Source organism: Hyperoodon ampullatus (assembly GCF_949752795.1).
Source record: "Hyperoodon ampullatus genome assembly, chromosome: 9".
Lineage (NCBI taxonomy): Eukaryota > Metazoa > Chordata > Mammalia > Artiodactyla > Ziphiidae > Hyperoodon > Hyperoodon ampullatus.
In genome coordinates this window covers 83985343-84002328 of record NC_136922.1, presented here as the reverse complement: position 1 = coordinate 84002328, position 16986 = coordinate 83985343, and the positions used below count along the sequence as shown (strand labels likewise).

General features: G+C 40.3%; 1 protein-coding gene across 3 annotated transcripts in view; it reads left to right on the top strand.

The window, feature by feature from the left end:
* Positions 1–16986, top strand: part of GRM8 (glutamate metabotropic receptor 8) — a gene marked incomplete at both ends in the record, with an annotated part of 756700 nt that overhangs the window by 332930 nt on the left and 406784 nt on the right. For all 3 annotated transcript variants that reach the window (XM_079711601.1, XM_079711602.1, XM_079711600.1), the window contains 3 exons: positions 4265–4400; positions 4869–5023; positions 6095–6232. In XM_079711601.1, the coding sequence (XP_079567727.1) occupies positions 4265–4400; positions 4869–5023; positions 6095–6232 (429 nt within the window). The remainder of the gene's footprint in view (positions 1–4264; positions 4401–4868; positions 5024–6094; positions 6233–16986) is intronic.

Sequence of the window (16986 nt, the reverse complement as noted above, 5' to 3'; positions counted from 1 at the left end):
ATGCAATAGACATGTGCTTTGATGGAGAGCAGCTCCTCTTCCTTCTCCCACCCCAGGAGTCTAAATCAAGTCAGAGAGTCTCTTTAAAAATTGAAACAACATATAATGAGTATTGAAGGAAAGCACGTCTTTGATAAAGCCTGAATGTTTGACTAAATTTCATTGGTACTTTACCTCAACTCTAACAGTATATAACGACCTCTTCTTCTTATGAAGTCATTGGACTATTTGGCGGGTGTGGGGGGGACTTGTCATTTATTAGTGCAGTTCATTTGATCTTCTGCTATTATTTTTTAGCAGTCCATCATTTTACATCCTTATCTGGCTTTTCTTATGTGTACATCTTGTCATTCAATTATAAGACTTTTGTGGACAGAATGGGAGACAGAATGTCCATAGCTCCGGAAATGTAGTAGACGATATGTGCTTTTATGAGTGCTTATGAGTGTGGCTTCTTGACTGATGTGAAGATAGAAATTGTGAATGAGTTTCAAGGCTAAGAAAAAAATCCTAATCTTCTGACTCCAATTACTTGAGAGTAACACACTCCACAATTTAATAAAATATCCATAAGGCACCAAACAGCACAATGCCATGTGGTGCAGGATCTTCATAAGGATTGGCTCAGCTGAAATAAATTAATTGTGCAGTCCCTCTTTCCAGGAAAATACCGATTGACCAGGCTGACAGATAAAAGGTGAGGTAAAGGAATAAAAACATACGAATAGACTATGTAAAATTCCAACCCAACTCAGCTTTTTACAAACAAAAATGTTCACTAGATCTGTAGTAAATGAATACATCAGTGAATTCAGACTAAACCATATGTCTGGATTGCCTGTTTGCCTCATCTGAAATAGTCATAATCAAAATTTTCTGGCCTTCATTTCTTCTGGCTATGGAGTCAGGATTAATCTCAGAATGATATTTTGGATATGGCATGTCTTTAATAGGATCCTTAAGTAATCAGAGCAATTTTCTTAAAAGAGCAGTCATATTTTGAAACAGCTGTTGTTCCCCAGAGAGTGTTACAGTTTGGGTCTTGCATTTCTGTGGTTACCTAATGCTTCCACTCACCACAGTTTTTTGTTTGTTTGTTTGATTTTTTTTTTTTTTTTTTGGTGGTATGTGGGCCTCTCACTGTTGTGGCCTCTCCCGTTGCGGAGCACAGCCTCCGGACGCACAGGCTCAGCGGCCATGGCTCACAGGCCCAGCCACTCCGCGGCATGTGGGATCTTCCCGAACCGGGGCACGAACCCGTGTCCCCTGCATCGGCAGGCGGACTCTCAACCACTGCACCACCAGGGAAGCCCTGTTTGTTTGATTTTTAAACACATTATGCATAGTCTTCAACTTAAGACTACTGTCCCCAAAGTTTTCTCTTCAAAATATGTAATCACTTTTGTCCGGTCTCTTTCACTAGCTCCCTTCCCCAAGCTGGTGGGTTTTCAGAGAGCTCTGTCATTCACCTTTTCCTGTTGTTGATTTCAATATTCTCTTTGAGTGATCTCTTCGTTCCCAACACTTCATCTTCTTACTGTATCTGCATCAGGCAACATTGTGATTACAACTGCCTTTTCTCTCCTTAGCTCCAGACTCACTTTTTTTCGGTTTGATGTTCCATGGGTACTTTGAAAACAACTCATCCTAAGTCAAAATCATTCTTTCCTCCTCTCCAAAACTGTTCGCCCTCCTGTGTTTCCTACTTGTTCAGTGGTGTCATCACACAAACTGATCACCAAGGCCAAAACCTTAGAGTCATGCTTAATGGTTTCCCACTACCTCACTACTTAGATCCAATCAGTACAACCTAAATATATACAATTTTTATTTGTCAGTCATGTCTCAATAAAGGTGGGAAAAACATTACAAAGCCCTACTGATTCTAACTCAGATTCTTACAGGTCCACCTGCCCCTCCTTAGTACCAGCAGCATCACCCTAGTCATCATTTCTCATTGCCTGTTCTGAGAACCTCCTCACTGGGCTCATGGCCTCCTATTCTTTTCACTCCAGGTTGCCCTCTTACATAATTCAATGGTCCTCATTCATTTTTCTTCCATGAAATGCGGCGGTCATAGACAAGACTTATTCCTATGGGCTACTAAATGTCAGGCACTTTAATTACACATAATCTTCTGCAGGCCCTGCATGCCATGCATGATTTGGCCTCTAAATTACCTCTCATTTTTGTCTCACACTTCTCTCCCCTTCACTCATTAACTCCACTGGCTCTTTCCTGAACTTTCCCGTGTGATGCTCTCCCATTCTCTCTTCTTTCTGACCTTAACCAAGTGATACCAACTTTAGGGACACTTTTCCCAAACATTCCTCAATCTAAATTAAGTGTCCTTGCTCTTCCTCATAGGACTTGCCATAACTTGTACTTACATACTTATGTTGCGGGTTTGTTTTGCATTAAGCCTGTTTTACCCATAACATCTCTAAACTCTGTGAAGGCAAGGGCCATGTCTATTTTATTCACCGTTGTAAATCCATATGCCCCACATGGTATCTGGCAGATAGTGGGCATGCCATAAATATTTACTGAAGGAATGAATCAGTCATCACAACTATTCATGGCATATCAGTAGACTAACTAACTACAGGCTCTGTCTGTGGATTATGGGCAATTCCCACCCGTGAAGAGCATAGTGTAGGGTTAGTGAGGGTATTTCTATTGCGGGGATAACTTTGGCAGTGCTCTAACTTATACAAAAAATAACCTTCAGTACTCTAGCACTGTTAATCATACAGTATTGTCACATATGTTAAATCTGATCACAACACACTGGACACCCATTGTCTGGCTACCACATGGTTCTTCTTTGTTTGGCTACCTGAGGTTTCTTCCTAAAGCATACAGCTCATCATGTAATTCTCCTGCTCATGAACTTGCAGTGGGTTTCCATCCTTTTCAAGATCAAATCCAAATTATTTGGCATGTATAACAAAGTCATTGTCAAGCTGGACCTGTCCATTCTTTCCAACCTCAGCCCCAGCCAGTCTCAACCATAGGTCACGATCAAGCAAGGTTCTTTCATACCTTGGCTTCTACCAGAAATGTCCCATTTTTGTCCCTATATTTATGTATATTTGGCATTTAAAATCCAGCTCTCTCAAGCACTTGAGTTACTCCTTCCTCTGGGCTCCCAAAGTGTGGTATACTCTCTTCATTCTAAAATTTATTACATGTTCCATGATAATTTATTGGAATGTCCCTCTCCCAGACTAGCTGGTAACTGCTGGATTAGACTACGCATTCCCAGTGTCCAGCCCAATGCATAGCACATAATGGCATCCAGTAACGTTTGGGTGACTGAACGCATTGTCAACTGTTTAGAAGAAAAATGCCTTTGCCTACTGAAGCAATGCTATAAATAAATGATGATTTTCTTGTCATGCGACTCAAAAAGCCTGCTTAAACCATAATGCAATTGAAACATCTTGCTTATATTGCTTTTTCTTCTAGTATTAGAATATGTTATAACTGTACCACTGCAGCGAAGGAAACCTCCTTCTTCTCCTCCTAGCCCAGCCCATCGGGAGGGGGCAGAGATCTTTTCTAAACTTTTCTTTTTGGCTTCTCGTTGCTTTAAAAGGAGAGGCCAAAAGAAGAGTTCTTTTCTTTTTCCGTGTGAGTGGGATGGGATTTCTGCCATTTTGATTTTCATGGTGGAGATATATATCAACTGAGGGTTTGTGTCTTTGAAACTTGGCTAGTGTCCAGTCTTGAAGACCACTTGTCTCGTAACATATTATGGTGCTGCATAAGAATCTTGCTGCAATACTATGAGCTAAAAAAAGGAAATTAATCTTAAAGGAAGTCTACTAATAAATAAAATTAGCAAAAGGACCTTCCTTCCTCACAGGATGTCTCACCTATAAGACATACTCATACCTTTTATTAATCCAGACACTTATCCTTGGACTTAGGTTGAATGAATTAAAAGAGCCTTCTTTCCACTCTTTCTCTCTTGTCCCACATTTTGTACACTTTGGTTTTTTTAAAGACATCCACAAAAATAATGTTTAAACTTGGAAAAAACCTCTGATGTATGATTAAGTTATTGATGTCATTTATTTGATACATATAATGCAAAAAAGTGATTGCTTTTAATAGGTGAGAATGACAGATATTTTGAGAAACAATATACTTTACTGAGTCATGTGTTTTTATAAAGTAGCTAACCTCATTAAGTGTGTTAAGTAAATGTCTTTTCCTAATCACTTCTTCTGTTTCTTTCTTTTTTTTTTTTAAATAGGTGGTGTTTGCATTGCTCAATCACAGAAAATCCCACGTGAACCAAGACCTGGAGAATTTGAAAAAATAATCAAGCGTCTGCTAGAAACACCTAATGCTCGGGCAGTGATTATGTTTGCTAATGAAGATGACATCAGGTGCTGATTGCTTTTCTTCCTCATGTAGGATCAGATTTGCAGCCCACATCCTTTTTCTAACATATTTCATGTTCAATGTAAAATCTTGTGAGATTTCATAGGAATTGCAACATTCTCATGCAATTACAGACTGCCTTCTGCTACACAGAGACAACAGACTTCTAGTTTCTCAGTCCGATCTGTTTACCAAGTAAAACCTGGGGACTGAAAGAAATGAGACAAATAACGATGATAAACAGAATGATGTGAATGAGGTTAAGGATAAGGCTAATTATCAGGTGCTGGAGTTAAAGTCTCCAATATATTCCCTTTAGGAGATGATAAGACTCAGGCAGTTAGAATGATTGACTGGTTGTTTAATGGTGACCTACTGAGTGTTTATGACTTGATATAGCTGGTCTTGTAACATTCACAAGTGTAGAGTTTCTTGGTAAATGTGGTATGTTTTATTTCTTTTTATTCCAATAGGAGGATATTGGAAGCAGCGAAAAAATTAAACCAAAGTGGGCATTTTCTCTGGATTGGCTCAGATAGTTGGGGATCCAAAATAGCACCTGTTTATCAGCAGGAGGAGATTGCAGAAGGGGCTGTGACAATTTTGCCCAAAAGAGCGTCAATTGATGGTAAGGATGCACTGTAGAGAATTTGCTTCATTCCAACTGAATCTAAACTCAAAAGCAAAATCAGGGTATCAGCATACGATGAAATGAATCCATTATTAATGACTCGATAGAATTTTTAGGGCTGATGGCAGAATGGTCAAGACAGTAACTACTTAACTCAACATATTATATATATATATATATATATATATATATTTTTTATTATTAGAAAAGAGTACCCACTAGATATTTTTTTAGGGGGCACTATTGATGTTAGTAGTTGCCCTCTAAGTTTGCATATTTCCATGGGTGTCTACAATGGTTATAGCATTGTTGGAAGGAGAGTGCTTGCTTTATAGCAAATGAAGACATGATGATGCTGGCCTGGCTCTATGTGCAAATAAATGCAACAGCAAAGATGTGGAACATCTCTGAAAGGCAGTCTGCCTCCCAAATATCTTTTCCAATGATCTCGACAGTGATTGAAATTCCTACCTTTGCCATTATCCTTGGGAGTAAGGCACTATTTCCAGGTGGTCTCCCTTCAGTGAGGTGGTTACCTGAGCAGAATGACACAAGCCCATTACCCATGACTCCAGAAGATTACATTAGTAGTGATTAGTTTATTGAATTAGCTGAAAATGGAACATGCAGGACAGATAAACCTTGAGGCAAGTAGAAGCACAGAAGCCTGGAACACTGACCCGTGCTGGGGGAGAGAGAGGAGAATGAGAAAAGTCTGATTTGGTTTTGAATATTCAGCATGAGGTCACTGCTTGCTGCCGCTGGGAGACAGAGGAGAGACAGAGGTGGTGCGGATGCCACCCAACAGGCTTACCTGCTGTGTGCATCCCTAGAGTCAGGTGCCTGAATGGTGAATGGTGGGAGTGGAGATATTGTCCACTGATCCCCATTGACTCTTGCCACAAGGGAAGCCTTATTGCTGGGTTATTGGCTGCCCTCCCCCATTTGTTATATGTGTTTCTTCATGCAATGATCACAACATAATATAATATCTATTCAAAAGCTCTGACGGTATTTGGTTTTGATTTTGGACGAATATTAAAATCATACCTTTCTTCTTTAAAATAGGGTTCGATCGATACTTTAGAAGCCGAACTCTTGCCAATAATCGAAGAAATGTATGGTTTGCGGAATTCTGGGAGGAGAATTTTGGATGCAAGTTAGGATCACATGGAAAAAGGAACAGTCACGTAAAGAAATGCACAGGTAGCCACTTAAATGTTTTCCTTGGTGCATTCGTTTTATCATTACCTGAGAAATGAAGTTTTTCTATGTGGATAATGATGACGGTATCTTCTACTTCCTCACGTCTCTTGTTATAGTTTCTCAGCAGGGCTGAGCTTACATTGATCATTCAACAGACTTAGGTGTGCTCATTGGTTCTTACAGTCAATGGACAAGTATGTACTGAACATGTGCCATGTGTCCAACACTGGGATATTTTAATTCTATTTAAAAAAACATTTATTGAGTGCCTACATTAGGCAAAGTACTTAATTAGGTTTGGTGGGATACTTACAAATAAGCAAGACATGATTTTGCTCATGAGGAGCTCAAAATGTAGTGAGGATGACAGATCATAACAAATTGCTCTAAGATAGTGTTTTTCAACTATTTCAGTCCATGTCCCCCATATCTTGCACAGCTCTATCAGCTATGATTTTTTTTGATGCTCTACTTTCTATATCTTGTGCTGAAAAATAATAGTGATACTAAATGTGCATTTTTTGAGTGTTAGAATGAAACTTTTTATTTGCAGAAACATGATTGTGTACTAGAAACATCTATGGAATTTTAAAAGTGACTTAGAACTAAGTAGTACATTTAGTGAGATCAATTCAAGATACAAGGTCAATATAAACATCCTTTTAATCCATATATATATATATTAGAAACTAATACATAGAAAATGAAATATGTACAGCATGATTATAAAGAACATAAAAAGGGGTAATTTTAACAAAGATGCATAAGTCTTCTACGCTAAAATCTTCTACACTGAATGAGCATCTTATAACCAGACACTCCTCCCTTGCTTACCCCCTGGCCCCGACATTTTGATATGACCTCCTTGCCCGCGATTCACTTCCTTTGGAAATAGCTGTTCAAATAAGAGATGTAATCTGATAAGTGCTAGAGCAGCCATATAAATGGAGCGAGGATGGGGATGTGAAAATAGGGGCCCCCCTGTGGAGGGATGTGACTTCCAGGAGCTGGGGTAAGTGAAGTGAGATAAAGTTCCTGCTCACAGGGCTTACATCTGAGTGTGAAAAGACAGACACTAGATACTTAAACGTATAAAGGAACAGAGACTTCCAGATGCCTCGGAGAAATACAACAGAGTAAATGTGAAAAGAGTGACCAGGTGGTCTCAGGAGGGATGGTGGCAATTACTGTAGATCGTTTGGTCAAGATGCTTTGCCAAGGAGGTGACATTTGAGACCAGACCTGAATGACCAGTGTCGTCAGCTATGTGAAGATATGAGGGCAGCCCATTCTAGGATCCAGGGCAAGCCTCTTTGGTTCAAGGTACAGATACAAAAAGGTCAGGGAGGCCAGAGTGAGTGAAAGTGAAGATAGGGAGTGAGAGGGAAAGTGAGGGCAGAAGAGGCTAAAGAGACAGGCCAGCTCATGCAGGGCCTTGGAGTTCTTCCTAGAAACTCCAGAGCTGAGGCGTTGGGGCTTTATCCTACCTGTAGGGTAGAATTACATGAGGCTTTTCATTTAAGGCACTGCTCAGATACCTGTTTTCAAAAAGATTCCTCTGGCAGAAGGGTAGGGAGGGTTGGAGATCAGGGGAGAGAAAGGAGAAAGGTCAGTCAGGACCCATCCAGTAGCCCCTGTAATGGGCAGTCACAGCTTAAATGAGACGTGCTATTTAGGGCTGGAACACAGAGTGCAGAGATCGTAGTAGGTAGTATTTACAGTACACAGTGAGTGATTAATGCAGGGGAGATGGTGGTAAGTGATGGAGGTTCTGAACGTTAAATCTTTGACAACTAGGTCTAGGAGAATTACTTAACAGAAAGGACAGCACGGATGGTAGATGTGGAGGGACGACCTTGAATTTGGTTCTAAGCTCGCCTCATGGAACTCCCCAGCAGGTGACAGCATAAGGTCTAGCACCCCACATTGTGTGCCGCACTAAACATACAGATTAGGGAGTGGCAGGTGGAGACCTGGAAGTTAAAGCCGAGGACAGAGAGGCAGTTGCCGAAGGAAACTGAGCAGATATGATGGATGACAACTTGAGCCTCTAGGGGATGAGCCAGAAGAGGAAATGAGCATGGCGGCTGGGGAAGGAGATGAACTGGGAGTCAGGAGAGAAGATGGGGTGCACGCAGGTGGAGACTCAGATTGCGAGGGCTGGAGATAGGGCGGGCATAGAAGAAGTAGAGGAAAGAATGCTTTTCAAAGAAGTTTGACAGAGAAAGAAAGTAGATATGGTGGGAGAGCTTGAGAAACAAGCAGGGTTGCAGAAGTTTATTTAAGAGAGGGCACATTTAAGCATGTTTTTTTGTTTGTTTTTTGCGATACGCGGGCTTCTCACTGTTGTAGCCTCTCCCGTTGCGGAGCACAGGCTCCGGATGCGCAGGCTCAGCGGCCATGGCTCACGGGCCCAGCCGCTTCACGGGCATGTGGGATCTTCCCGGACCGGGGCGCGAACCCGTGTCCCCTGCATCGGCAGGCGGACTCTCAACCACTGTGCCACCAGGGAAGCCCTATCATTATTCTTAACAGTTGTCAGCATTAAACGTGATTTGCCACATCAGCCAATGTCTGTGCCCAGTTCTTTTTTGCGGTACGCGGGCCTCTCACTGTTGTGGCCTCTCCCGTTGCGGAGCACAGGCTCCGGATGCGCAGGCTCAGTGGCCATGGCTCACGGGCCCAGCCGCTCCGAGGCATGTGGGATCTTCCCGGACCGGGGCACAAACCCGCGTCCCCTGCATCGGCAGGCAGACTCTCAACCACTGCGCCACCAGGGAAGCCCTAAGCATGTTTTCAGATAAACGTAGCAGTCAGAAGAACTATCAAGAGAAAGCGAAGTTAAATGTGGAGTAGGATTTTGACAGAAACTTTAGGGAGGGGCTTAAGAGGGAGGTGTTACCTTTCAATCATGTGATTTAGTTGGGAAAAAGAGATACACATACACGTACATAAGCAGAGAGCAAAACAATCCTATGATTAAGTGTTAAATTTGGACATAGATATTGAGGAAGTTCAGAAGATGTATGACTGTAATTCAAGTAAAATTCAAAGCTTCATGGAGGAGGTGAGTGTTTGATAACAAGAAAGATTTGAGAAAGCATCCGAAATGAGGGCAAGGATGGGTCAGCAGAGAGTGGCATGGAGGTGTATGAAGAACAGTGCAGAGATTCAGCTTATTGGAGAGGAGTTTGCGTGTCAGTGAATAATGGGATATAAAGAGCAGCCAGTTTATAGAAAGGTTTGAAAGGAGAAGTTATACACAGAGTCCCTGATGTGTTTCTCATTCAGGTATATTTTACAAGGTGCTTAGTTTTTTTTTAAAATGTTTTTAATTAATTTAGTTAATTAATTAATTTATTTTGGCTGCGTTGGGTCTTCGTTGCTGCGTGCGGGCTTTCTCTAGTTGTGGCGAGCGGGAGCTACTCTTCGTTGCGGTGTGCAGGCTTCTCATTGCGGTGGCTTCTCTTGTTGCGGAGCATGGGCTCTAGGAGTGCGGGCTTCAGTAGCTGTGGCACACAGGCTCAGTAGTTTTGGCTCGGGGGCTCTAGAGTGCAGGCTCAGTAGTTGTGGCACACGGGCTTAGTTGCTCTGCAGCATGTGGGATCTTCCTGCACCAGGGCTCGAACACATGTCCCCTGCATTGGCAGGCAGATTCTTAACCACTGTGCCACCAGGGAAGCCCCAAGGTGCTTAGTTTTGAATTCTGAATGTTATTGTTTGATCATCCACACGTTTAGATCATATTAATGAAAATTTACCAGTTAGTGAAATGAATGAATTCCGTTCTTCATATATATTTGTATATATGATATATATGTACATATATACTATATATGATAAAATTAGCAATTAATCATATAACTCTTTAACATACTGTTTTTAGAATCATCAGTTTCTCTAAACTCATATTTTCCAAAAAATTTTGATGTCTACAGATGTTCTTTTAGCGTTTGTTGATGGTGTATAAGGAGTACTTATTTCAGGCATACTGAACTGGGTTGCTGTATAATCCAGACTTGGTGGCATGTCTGCTTCATATTCCTTTCATTTATTTGGGTGTTGCTAAAATTGTAACAATCTGCCCAATTAGAACTATTTCTAGTGCAATGAAAATGGTGTTTACTCCAAGTGCTAGGGCAAATGCGCCCTTATGGAATGGGGTCAGTAAACAGATTTTCATGCAAATTCTATTGTGAGTGATACTAAAATAACTTGTCCCTGGGTAGAAAATAAATAAAGAATGCAATATTCTAACTTATTTTTTGGGGAAATAGTAGCACATGAATGTTTCCAGATGGTGAGAGAAGATATTTGTACCCCAAATTGCCATCAACACCCAGTTTTTATCTCTATTTCTGGGAAGCAAAGAAGATGGTCAGCACGTTAGCGGTCAAAGAGGAAATGTACGTAATGTACGTAAGAGGAAAAGCTATAGGATATTCATGAGTAGAGGTGTCCAGGGTTTTATTTATATTTCCAATTTTCCCAATTCCACCTAATTCAGAAATGAATGTGTACAGTTGTGCGTGTTTAAAAATCTAGCCTTACAAGGTTTACATCTTAACCATTCACAATGAGTCCAAAAGTTAGAGAACTCTGAAAGTGGGATATCCACAGGTCCTTTTTGCGGCATTTAGAGCATCCTTTGTGGGTTATGTTTTGAGTAAAATTTTACGTTAGGCGATGGTAATCTGTAAACATAATTGCATCCGTTGGGGGCAATACTGGCAATGTATTTACATGGATAAGAGAGTGCTTGCAGCAGGCTAGAACTTCTGTCTTATCAATTTTCGGGAGATAGAATGTCTTCAAGCAGTGAGGAGCATCCTCTTCCTAAAATTAACTTGGTACAGTTTCTCTGAGATGATTTCCCCCCTAGAATCTCAGGAAAGCTTTCAAAAAGACGTGATATTACTATTAACTTTGATATGCTGGCCGAATTCCAAAGTGTAGTAATTCCTGCCATCCACTTAGCTATTTATGTAGTTATTATTGCTTCTGAGAGCTGCTGAGTTCTGAAAGCTACTACTACTTAATCCTACTTAAAATTCCCTTTGTCTTTCTCAAGAAGGAAGAAAGATTTTTTTACACTTGTTATCATTGTTGATGGGTGTTACTTTATAGACATTTCTCTGACCTCTTCTCTCTTTTCCTCCCTCCCTGTCTTCTTCCAGACTTAATGCCTTTCTGCTCCTCTCGACCCAAACACCCACACCCTTCCTTGAGGACTGTGGGTCTAACTCTGCTCTCCTTGTTTTGGCGCTTTTTTTTTTTTTTGCCGTACGCAGGCCTCTCACTGTTGCGGCCTCTCCCGTTGCGGCCTCTCCCGTTGCGGAACACAGGCTCCGGAGGCGCAGGCTCAGCGGCCATGGCTCACAGGCCCAGCCGCTCCACGGCATGTGGGGTCTTCCCGGACCGGGGCACGAACCCGTGTGCCCTGCATCAGCAGGCAGACTTTCAACCACTGCACCACCAGGGAAGCCCATGGCGCAGTTTTTTCACCCACCTCTTCTCCCACTCACACCTCTGCCTGGACTCCTCTTCCGCTACTCCCCTTCAACATCTCGTTTTTTCTTTTTCCTGCTTTTCCTCTGATCAGTCCCTTACCTGACACTGTTTTGTCCAGCAAGACCCTCACTGACAGTGGAGAGTTTTTCTTTGGAGGTCTCACTTGAATTTTGTAATGGCCATCATTCTGATTTCTTGTCTTCCCTAGTGAATATTGCTGGGAAACTTGAGCACGTGCAGAGCAACTGCTAATCAAAGGCAGTCTCTCTCTTGGGTCACACTGGGTCTTGGCCTTCATTTCTCCATCATGAATTGTAAATAGCTCTGCCCTTACCGAAACAACATTCTCTGACCAACCCTCAAAATCCGGTCGGTATAGCATCTTAAAACATTTTGCCTCATTCAACAATTTGTTCATTCATTCATTCATTCTTCATTCACTTATTTATTCATTTTGGATAGCCAGCCTTGTGCCAGAGATCGCTAGAGACACAGACAAAGAGCAGATCACCTTCGCCTTCAAGTTGCTCACACAGACATATATACCGTCTTAATGAATTTGAAGTGCTTTCCTTGTCTCGTGGGTTTGAATTCTCAGCCAGGAGGTTGGAACACTGTTGATTAGCTTGTGTATGGCTGACACTCAGATGCTAAATGGTGGTGAGCATATGCTACTTGAAATGTCCTATTGATTCTTATTTATGACGGTAGAAATAGTGGTAATGGAAAAAAGCAGTGCACAAATATGTTTCTTCCCACAAACAAGAAATTCTGTCAGTGAACCAAATAGCAGGCTCAATAATTAGCTTCTAAAAGGCCTGTCAGTTTACTTTTGGTGCCAGAGTAACTATGTCACTTTTCCGGTGTGACTCTCCCTCAACCTTTCCCTGTTTTGGGTGCCTGTGAAAGGTGGAAGCTCTCACCCATTCACTCAGATTCATGGCGTCCATATGAGTGAATTGGGGGAGGGATCACACAATTGGAAATGGTGATTCAGAATGAAAGGAAACTAAGATAACTTTCCCTGCATGAAAATGTGTTCTGTCATACCCATTTGCTCCTTGCATAGAGAAAAAGTCTGTGGGGGACAGTATCTTTACATTTGCACCACGAAGTGGCCATTTAGCTCATATGCTCCTGCTCTTAACTTATTTAGGCCACTTCTGAGATTTCATACTGAATTTCAATACATGCATTTGAGATGACAAATGGGCATTGATTTCAGACATACTGGATTTCAGAATTTTAGAGCTGGGACATAAAATCAAGATCATTCTTTCATTTTGTAGATGAGGAAACTGGAACCCAGAGAAGTTTAGTGTATGGCTGAAAAATCACACAGTGTTAGAGCTGCAGCTTGAATCCTCATCTGTTTTATTTGAACTTATACTTGAATTTTATATCCTTGATTTATTTTATTATTTACTTATTTTAGAGTTTTTAACCACATACTTGAAAAATGTTTTTTTCTCTTTATGATACTTTATGTATGACAGCAATGCATTATGAAATTTAAAACCACCAGCTATTAAGTGAAACAAAAATTGCACATTGGTTGTTATCTAATCCTATAGAAAAGAGTCTAATATTTTAATATACTTCATATTGATTTTCAGTGTGTATGTAGTATTTGTGAGTGGGTCTTGAACAGAATAAAGCTCTTCATCCAGTTCCCTGGCCCCCTGCCACTTCTAAGAGTAGACCTAGGACTATATTAAAAAGAAATGGAGAAACTATCAACCATAAGCTTCTATAACTCTTAAGTCTAGTGGCATTGAATTGTAGAATTCACTTTGCTGAATTACAGTTAGTTTGCTTATTTATTCATTCTCTTATAGGAACCTCCCCCCACCATGTATTTTAAAGCAGTGCAGGAAGCACTGTAATGTATAATAGCACTTCTAGAAGTTTAGTGAGCACATAAATGACCTGCGAACCTGGTTAAAATGCAGATTTTGATTTCATAGGTCTGGGGTGAGGCAGTCTGCATTTCTGACCAGTCCCAGGTCATGCAAAGTCCATGGGCCCTGGGACACAACTGAGTAACAGGTGGGCATTAGAGTTAGTTTATAGAGATAACAAAAGTACCTGACATTTAATTAGTATAATAGATAGGCAACTGTGCTAAAGATTACTGATAAACTCAAGATGTCTTAAAGAAGATCATCTAAATGACTTTAAATTTTCAAATACAAAAATTTACAATCACTAGCCTATGTTATGTATACTGTCTTCAATAAGTATTTAATTAGTAAAGTATAAAGATATTGTAGTGTGTGTGTGTGTGTGTGTGTGTGTGTGTATTTGTCTCCTCATTAGGAAATTTGAAAGTGGGAAGCTTAATTACTAAATTTAAAGAAACGTATACAGTTACACCTGTATCTCTAAAATCTGCAAAGTAGATAGCAAAGCTTGCCATATCAGGATCCAAAAATATTCTGAAAACTTAAAAAAACTGCACTGTCAGTCATAAACACACATAGAGTAAAGTAGTTGGACATGTCCATAGAGATCATTTTGCTCAATTCTTTCATTCCTCAGTAAAGAAAATTGAGGCCCATCTGGCCTAAGTGAGTTGTCTAAAGCCCCATAGCTACCTGAAGGTGATGGTAGGGCTGAAATCTGACTCGACACTTGATTCTTTTCTTAATCCTTTCCTGCTCTGAAAGCCTTTCCCAGCGAGGGGCTGAGTTGCATTGATCCGTTCCACTATTTTTCCCTGGCATAGTGGCCTGAATGTTTTCATACATATCTAGGGTTAAGTATTCCCTCTGTGTGAAGCTCCCTGACTTCTAAGGGGGTCAGATTGATGCTCTTGGTCTGAGAAGCACTAATACTGCTGGAAGTGTGGAAGTGTAAGGAAGTGCCCTTGAAGAGTGAACTTTAAGTGTACATAAACTCTTACATTTTTCAGACAGTAACTTAAAACAGAAGAACATCCATTCTATAGAATCAAAATGAATTTAGGAGTCTAGAAGTCTATTCCTGCAAAATATACAATGGACTCTGGCATTAGCTTGATTGATTAGGGAGTCACACATATCTCTGGAGAACATGATAAACATCATCTCTGGAATATTAGGCTGAAGGACTTAGAAATGGACGAGAGAATAAAAGCAAGTAAGTGACAGCTAAGCATTTTTAAGAACCAATTATTTGAAAACCCACAATAAAGCTTGAGCCAGTGAGGATGAGAGAGGGATTAGAAAAGTATAGAAACATTAGAAAAAATTATCTTTCCCTCAAGGCTTATTAAACTTCAATTGAAGGAACCAGTTCATTAAAGCAAAGCAAAACAAAGAAAGAAAGAATATACAATTGGCTCAATATTAAGAAAATTTGATGTTCTTCCTCTCCCTCAGAAAACATACAAGACAGATAAATATAGGGCCCAACTATTTACATTACAACGGAATATTTATTTTCTAAGAAATTTTATCTTGGGATTCCTTTAAACCCATGAGATTTGAAGAATTCTGTGGCTACCACCATGACTTGATGAAATAGAAGAGATTTACACAAATTCTGATGAACACATCCAAACAAAAAGAGCTACATATTCAACTGAACAAGGAATTGGATACATTAGGGCAAGGGAACCATCAAAGGAAGCGTGATCAGAGTTTACTAAGGCTAACTGAGAAAACCTTCTGGAGAGTCTTATTTTTTGGTTACTTGTAGCTTTTGTTAAAACTCTGTAACATGCTAAACTTCTCTAGCCCTTCTCCTCAAGAAGTTTATATTTTATGAAAAAGACAGTAGCTAGAAAAATGAAGATACTAGTCTATAAGCTTCTAGTAAGCAGGACCTGTATCCTCAGGACTTAGCGCAGGCTTAGCATTCATTATATGTTTTTTAGTTAATTGGTAAAGAATGATGGCCAATAGCCCTCTTGCTCTTCATTTGAATCGTGTAGCTATGATGATGGGGCCTAGTTTGGCATAACTTGAACAAGTATTTTAATTGTTGGAATGGCATTTTCAATGAAAGGAAAAGTTTAATACAAATGGTCATATTAAAAGAGCCTTTACTGTAATTTAAGAATAAAATGTACTCTTCTGGTAGTTTATCTGTCTTTAAATTTCTGACTGCACTGCTAATATGGAGATGAGAATATAATTCTATAAACACATATAGGCCTGTGTCTTTCAGTTAAATCTAACTGGAATATTTGGTTTCATGATTATAAAAACCATGACTCTGTAGTGTTGTATTTTTTTAAAATTATATTTATACTATGTAGGCAGGGCATACTATATATCCATACTACCTCTAATGTAACAGAATAATAAAAAGACAATTTGGAAAATATTATAGAAAATGTCAGTTAAGAGTATGTTTAATAATTCCATTTAAGGAATATTACTCAGCCATAAAAAATGAAATTGAGTTATTTGCAGTGAGGTGGATGGATCTAGAGACTGTCATGCAGAGTGAAGTGAATCAGAAAGAGAGAAACAAATGCCGTATGCTAACACATATATATGGAGCCAAAAAAAAAAAAGAAGAACCTAGGGCAGGACAGGAATAAAGACACAGGTATAGAGAGTGGACTTGGGGACTCGGGGAGGGGAAAGGGTGGGCTGGGACAAAGTGAGAGAGTGGCATGGACATATATACACTACCCAATGTAAAATAGATAGTTGGTGGGAAGCAGCCACATGGCACAGGGAGATCAGCTCGGTGCTTTGTGACCACCTAGAGGGGTGGGATGGGGAGGGTGGGAGGGAGGGAAACATGAGAGGGAGGAGATATGGGGACATGTGTATATATATAGCTGATTTACTTTGTTATACAATAGAAACTAATGCATCATTGTGGGGCAATTGTACTCCAATAAAGATGTTTAAAAAAATTCCATTTAAGCATGTTTATTTGTTTATTTGTCTATCATTGGTTTTCTTTCCCCACAAGAACATGGGCTTCATGAAGCAGGGACCTTGTTTTGTTCTCTGTTGCATCCCAGTGCTTAGGAAGCCATCTGGCGCAAATAGTCTTCCTCAAAATGCCTGTTGAATGAATGAATGAATTGAATCCAGCTTACTTATTACCTACTTTTCCTCAGGTACTATTAGATGTTGGGGGCATATTAGCGAACGAAACAGAAATGGTCTTTGCCCTCATGGAGCTTATAGTTTGAGAAGATGACTAATTAAGTTGCATCCCTGCAATGAAATGTGTTATGGCTGGTGAGTGGTAGCATGTATCAGGGAGACCTAATGTGGTGTAGGGGAGAAGAGTGG